Source organism: Glycine max, chromosome 10 (genome assembly GCF_000004515.6).
Source record: "Glycine max cultivar Williams 82 chromosome 10, Glycine_max_v4.0, whole genome shotgun sequence".
Taxonomy (NCBI): Eukaryota; Viridiplantae; Streptophyta; class Magnoliopsida; order Fabales; family Fabaceae; genus Glycine; species Glycine max.
In genome coordinates, this window is record NC_038246.2 from 4734512 (window position 1) to 4741720 (window position 7209).

Here is a 7209-nt window from a genome sequence, read left to right on the forward strand (position 1 = left end):
TTCTTCCCTCTGTTCAGCACTAAGCCTAAAAAACTCAGCCTTATCCATATTGCTTATTATTTTATTTTATTTGTTATATTTTGCTTTAGTTGTTTTTAACGGAAAGCCCAATCCTGAAGCCACTAAAGCAAGCAGCAGACCCACTTGTCCCTGTTCCGTGATCCTGCAACTGAAGACCTCTGTCTGCAGGCAACTTGTAAAGGGATTGCAATTAAAAAAAAAAGATTCACGACTAATAAGGGATCAGAACCTTGTTTAGGATCAATATACAGATTCAAATTTTTTGTGAGATCTTGAGAGAAAAGTGAATGGAAAATTGGGAGATTGCTGGTCAGAGAAAACAGAAGAGGATAATAGAGATAATAGGAGATTTAAACAGAACTGGTATTATGCTTCATAGAATTCTAGCAGACCTCAATAGGAGTAGCTTGTGAACTGGGTTATGGCTATGGGTCTGTTTAGATACAAGCCAAGTACTTTTCAGAGCTTCTCAATTGGAAATATAAAACTTTTCTCCTTGGAGAAACTCTCAAGAGCATTTCTAGCCTTGTATCCAAACATGCTCTATTTCACAAATGGATTGGATCAAAACGAAGGTCAATGGAGCGTCCAAAGGGATCAACAGCCGTAGTATTATATGCCATGCATTTCGACTTTACATTCATATGCAGGGGCGGAACTAGTCCTCAAACACTTGTTAAAATAGCAACACAAAATACACTTGTCTTTTAATTCCGAAATGTTTATTTTAACAAATTTGAAGTCATTTCTGACTGAGTACAGTGCAGCAAGGTATTAAGCATTGTAACCAAAACAAGGATCTCACCCGCACCAGAATATCTAGAGTAAAAAATAAACTCGGAATAATAATCATCATAATTTAGAAGTCCTCAGCACCAATATATATCAAAGGGTCCTAATTTTTCACACTTGTTACATGCTTGAGAAGCATGGCAACAACATCATCCGATATTCTTGCAGCCTCCGTTTTCAGGTGCTGGATTTTTTCATCAGTCTCTTGCTCAAGCCGCTTGACATTAGCTCCAGAATCTCCAGTACTCTGCAGTAATAATAAGAAAGCACACACACAAGTTGGAGTAGGAGAATACATCATAAATTAGAATAATGTAAAAGGATGGTCTTAACAGCATCAAAATATAATCATAGACTTACGTCTGACACTTTCTTTTGAAACTCAGCCTCTAGTTGAGCTCGGTATTGAGCAATCTCCTTTTCAGCCTCTTCCTTGGCTTGCTTCAACCTAGCCAATTTTTCTTACAATAGACGTGAAGAGGACAGCATTGATCAGTGTACAAAAAAGATTTAGTTGCGGTAATATATGCAAGTAACAATAATAACAAAAATCAAAATAAAAGGTGGGGTAGCTGAAAGTTGGCTGTTTCAGTTTGGCACTAGTATATCATAACAATAATTCTCAAACTGAGAATTTGTTCTATCACATATAATTATATGAGGAGGCAAACAAACCCATGCCTATCATGAAACGAAGAATTCATCCTTCCAGATAAATATGAAAAGACCAATATAAAATGAATAAACAGGAGAAAGACCTCTTTGGACATAAATAACTTGGTAACACATAAATTTTAAGCAGAGACACATAATTAGACCAAAAGTTTGATGAAATAAGGGGAAAAAAACATGGGAAGATAAGAAAATTAAGATAAAAATACCATTTTTCGCAGCATTCACAATCCGTTGTGCCTCTTGTTCAGCAGCCAACAGCTGCTGAATTCCACCTTGACCCCTGTTGGATGCCATTCTGTGATGAATACAATCAGTAACTATTAACAAATGGTTAACTGGTTACATGAAACTACAAGAAAGTAGTCATAAAGCAAGTCCTTCAGCTAGATATATCAATAATTAGGCAAACAAACCACCTTGAAATGCAGAAAAGTGCAAGGAATGCAACAGTAACAAGAACTATTGTCATCACATAAAATTGAAATTTTGAACTAAACAAATTATATAACCAACCAAATTTGCTTCACCCTCCAAACAAAGGGCAAGAAAATTCATTAGACGAATTACTTATAGCAACAACATACAGAATGGAAGCAAGCAATTATATACAGATCATAATTAGCTTGATTTACAAAGACAAAAACAGTTTCAAATTGTGTCTGCAACCATTAATATTGAGGTTTCAGATGTGCCAAGTTATATATTGCAGTAGCCGTTGCAGTTTCACAGGTTTCAAGCTTTATATTGTAGTTGTGGTGGCGATCTGGTTGCAATTGACGATCTTGCAAACAAATACCAGTAAGAAGGGACAGTAAACTTAAAAATGAAATTGAAGGCAAGCAGGAATCATCATCCAATTACAGAATCACAAATTTTACATGGACAAATTTGGATCCAACTCCTCTAAAGTGAACAAATTTCACTCTCTAGACTAAAAGCAAGTAATCAAAATCGTTTGATTACAAAATAAACCATTTATTTTCTTATATAACCACCGTGATTAGTTAATTACTTTACTCAAACTTCTCTGAAATCGTTATTATTATTATTATGTTTGGTAGATCAAAAACCTAGAAGAGCTAACCAGCATAGCATGGAGTCGAAAAATTCAGTTGATACAATGAATTTCTATCGGATGGCGATAAGATAATTAATTCGGTTGAGATCCAAATCTAGTCAAGGTGTGGATCACTGGTTTCATTTTATTTTTTCAGGTTAACGAAAGAGGGGAAAAGCAATTTGCTAGATTATTAATGGGAATAATAAAAAGCAGAGAAATGAGTGAAAAGGAACGCAAGAAACGGCGTGGAATTGGAATGGAATAGCATGCATAATAGATCTGAAAGAGAAGAAGAGAAATGCGCACCTTGTTGTTAATGTTAGATTCAGAAAAAATAGGAGAGACGCAGAGAAATTTCCGAGTGGTGTCAAACAAAAACTGTCCCAGCGATAGCGAACTGTTTTGCTTCTTAATCCAATACACTCTGGCCACCTACTACGGAATTTTCATTTTTACTCATGCATAATGATCACTGTTTTTTTGCTTAATCACACTAATAATTTTGGTAAAACTTTCAGTAGTATGCCCCTTTAGCGAAGTTTTATTTTTGGTACAATAATTATTTTCAAAGAATATTTTTTTAAAAAAACTGGATGGAAAAATTAATTTTAAAATAAGTTATTTCAAACATCAACAATTATCTTGCATAAAAGTATATGATTTAGTTGCAGGGGAGCTCCTATTGGGTGGATTTTCATGTTATTCCAAAATTGCCCTTCTACAGAAATACTATTTACTTGAATAATGAGATCGCGTTTTTGTTTCTCTTGTGGGGTGAAAAAAAATAAACAATGGAAATATGATTTAGTTGTACAATGTTTAAGAAAATTGCATTTTAGTGGTTGATTGGAGGGGTGAAAAAAAGAATATGATCCTATTGTATAATGTACAATGAAATCATATTCATATTTGGATGTCAACACTAGTGGATGCTTGACATGGGAGGGTGATGACATAGGTGCTAGTGGATGCTCGGATCTGAATGGGAGAGGGTGGCATAGCGTCGTAATGCTTAGACGACTAGGAAAGTGGCCTGCGTGACAGTGGAGCTCTTTGGGTGAGAAAATGAAAGTGAAAAGTTGGGGTGGAGAGAGAGTCTCTTAACTAAGAGAGGGGAAGGGAAGAGGGTGGAGGGATAAACAGACAGGGGTGTGAATGTCTTTTTCAACAATGCTGGTAGTTAAAAATAGCAAAAGTAGTAGCGAAAATAGTAGCCTATGTTTTAGACCTCTCTTTGGAGAGTTCAAGCCCAGTTTGGCAAAATGAGTATGGCCCAACAATTAAGGTCCAGTAATTGGACTTTGCATGCACACTAAAACCATGGAGAACCTAGTTCATTGAGAAAATAGTCGAAGCATTTTTTTTTTCGTGGAACGTAGCATTTTTTCAGATAATTGCTATTTAGGGCGAAAAGATTCTCACAAAAAAAATATGAAGTAATTAAAGAAAGAATAAGGTAAAATTTTCATTGTTTATCATTTCTTTCATAAATGCCTTCAATTGTTGTTTTGTTGTTGTTGTTGCCTAACTACATTTTTTAGTTCAATATTAAACTATTTTTTTGCATGATAAACTCTTCTATTAGTAGTATTTCTCTTCATTTGATTTATTTCTGTTTTTTTTAGTTCGTGTAATAATTATTTTAAAACAAGGAGAGTACCCTTGGGTCTTTAGCCTCCTTCAGGTTTCTGACTTTTAGAATTTGGATCTACTTTTTACTCTTTGGTTTGTGCCTTTGGGCCTACATATTTTGTATTTGTGAAAAAAAAATCTTTTTAAGTCTAATATAAAACATTATTTTTTTTAAAAGTTCAAATTGTCTTTTATTTATGAAGAAAAAAAGTTTGATAAGGCAATTACATCATATTCAACAAGAGGGTAAATTCCTTCCTCTGCGTGTAAGAGCTTCACAGTCCCTCAAAAACTCCGCTTTATAGGATTGGTCATGGATGTTCTTCCTTTTCCAAGCTAAGTATAACAGTTGGCAATCAGTTTCGAACAACGCATTGGAGAAGCACATATCTGAATTTTTTTTCAGTTTGATTTTTTGAGTTTAAAAAGTTTTATTTGATCATTTGAAGTTCCTCTGTTAAACTAAATTGGTTATTCCAAAATTTATCTATCAACTTAGTTAATTTAGTAAAACATGAAAAACTGTGAGATGTTAGGTTAAATGAACTTTTATCACGTCAATTAAATTTGACATCGTTAGTGTAAAAAAATTAATGAAAGAACCAACTTGTTCTAACCGACACATTTTAAAAGATTAAAGTCAAACGGTTTAAAGTTAAGGTTTAATTGTATTTTTTATTTCCAATTTTTTTTTTAATTTTTTGTGAATTTTATTTTTAATATTTTAATTTGGTGTATTTTACCGTTAACTTTTAAAAATCCTGAAAATTCTATCCTATGTCGTTTTACTATTAAGATAATTGTATTCTTTATTCCTAATTTTTTTTTTGTTGTTGTCAAAGTTTATTCCTAATTTTTTTTTTTTGTTGTTGTCAAAGTTTATTCCCAACTTTTCAAATTTTCAACGACTTTCATTCTTAACTTTTTTTTAAAAAAATTATCCTTAATTTTTATGTTTATTAATGGAGAAATGACAGAATAAAATTCACAAATCTTTTTAAAAGTTTAAAATAAAATACACCAAATTCAAAAGTTGGAATAAAATTTGCAAAAAAAATTAAAAAATTGAAAATAAAAAATACAATTAAGACTAAATTTAAAAGAATAAACTAAAAACAAAAGGAAAATATAAATAAGGTACCAAAATTCTCTCTGGGCATTCGGCTACGTCCTTTTGTACTGTTAAAAAAAAGGATATACTTTTTAACTTTAAGTGTTCATTATTAATTAATTTATCTGCAGTTATCGCGCGTTTAAATTAATGAGTTGATTTTGACATGGTCTGATGAGATCCAATTAACAAAAATTAGTAAATTACATGATTAATAGTCATGCAATTATAGCTAGGCAAATCAACATACAAAAACTTCATTAATTACCACGAATCGACAACAAAAACTTTCAATCGATTGTGAAACTTCATGATTCTACACAACAAATTAAAGTGAACAACAACGATATATATGTAATATGTTCACCAACAATAGCTAGCTAGTGAGGACTAAACTCTTGGTCACATTCTTCAGCCTCTTCGGCAATGGTTTCTAACACAGGAACCTGTGAAACCTTTCTGACGCGAATCACTGGAGCGGGTGCAAACTCAATATGGAATGCCAAAAACTTGATTTCCTTAGCCATGTTGAGTTTCTATGTGTTAGAGATGAACTAATATTAGGAAAAGTGTTGGTTATGATTGGAGTTTATGTGTGTGGCTGAAACTCGAGTTCTTACTTCTCCTCTCCACTACGAAGGTGGTGTGCTATGAGATGGAAGCCACTGAGGTTGCTCTTTTATATTAGGGTTAAAGTAACCATGTTATTAGTCTATTAGATATGACCCACACTATCATTATCAAAGGGAAAGTAATAATGCACGGGGAAAATATGGTTTTGTTTATATGGCAGCCATTGCTTTGGACATAAGTAAGGTCACACAACCATTAATATTTTAAAAAGTTTCAAATGAATATTTTAATCAACTCAGCTAAAACTTTATACACACAAACAAAAAGAGTCTATTATTCATTTTTAAGTGCCGATAAAGGTTTTTGTCTTGAAAATAAGAAGTGTAAATACATTTTCTAGTTTCTATTAAAATAGCTTTTAAGTTTTCTTATTATACCCTTTATTAATGAATGAAATTTTAGGTAATAGAGTGACTGGCACTCCGTTTATTCTTTTTTTAAGTAAGTATTGTTTAAAGTTTTTATACTGTAAATAAAAAATGTAATATTTTTTCCTTTTTATAAAATATTTATCAAGTTTGTTACAACTTTTAATAATTAATGAGAGATTGGGTGAGAGATGACTGACAAGTGACAATGATTCACTCTCCTAATAAATGACTAAAATAATTAAAATTAGGTGGTGAGAAAAGATATAGTAATTGGAAAAAAAAATATCTTAAACTTTGAAAATAACAAATAAATAAAATTAATTGGGAAGTAAAAATATAATTGACAAAAAATTATAATAAATATTGAAAATGACAAATAAATAGAAATAAAAAAAAATAAAACTCATTGTTAAAAAGGATTAGAAGAAGTAGTCTTCACACAAAAAAATAGCTAAACTCACGGGGGAAAAGTTAAATGTATTTTTTTTAATTTTATAAGTATGATTAAATTTACTTTTTTGGTCTTTGAATTCATTTTAATTTCAATCTTCATAAATTTTGCAAATTCTATAGATGATTTTATAATTTAGTAAACTACGAAACTTCAATAATTATTTTAACATATAAGATATAATATATTTAAATATAGTATGTAACATCATTAGTAAGTATATATTCATAAAAAATATTTTGAGAAATTTTAAATTTTATAATGATTAAAATTAATTTAAAAAATTAATGGAAAATTAAATCTTATTATATTTATATTAACTAAAAATGTATTTTTTTTATAAAAAAAATATTACTACTATATTCTTTTGTTTGCGATGCGGCTGTTTCTTCGAAACGATGGTCAATCTAGACAATAACATCAATATCCACCGACACAGAGACACGGAAAGGAAGACGCTAGA

At 31.2% G+C, this 7209-nt stretch overlaps 1 protein-coding gene across 3 annotated transcripts; it reads right to left on the bottom strand.

The window, feature by feature from the left end:
* Positions 1-667: 667 nt before the first annotated feature.
* Positions 668-2917, bottom strand: LOC100499803 (uncharacterized). Of its 3 annotated transcripts, none has more exon segments than NM_001249319.2 (4): positions 668-1060; positions 1174-1274; positions 1695-1783; positions 2855-2917. In NM_001249319.2, coding segments are annotated over 3 exon segments (333 nt in total). In that variant the 5' UTR covers position 1783; positions 2855-2917; the 3' UTR covers positions 668-916.
* Positions 2918-7209: the final 4292 nt, after the last annotated feature.

Coding starts and splice junctions, on each gene's coding strand:
- LOC100499803 (XM_014762522.3), bottom strand. CDS start 1,782: ATGGCATCCAACAGGGGTCAAGGTGGAATTCAGCAGCTGTTGGCTGCT. Junction 1,275..1,694: donor TGTGAATGCTGCGAAAAATG/GTATTTTTATCT, acceptor GTCTATTGTAAG/AAAAATTGGCTAGGTTGAAG. Junction 1,061..1,173: donor TTCAAAAGAAAGTGTCAGAC/GTAAGTCTATGA, acceptor TTATTACTGCAG/AGTACTGGAGATTCTGGAGC.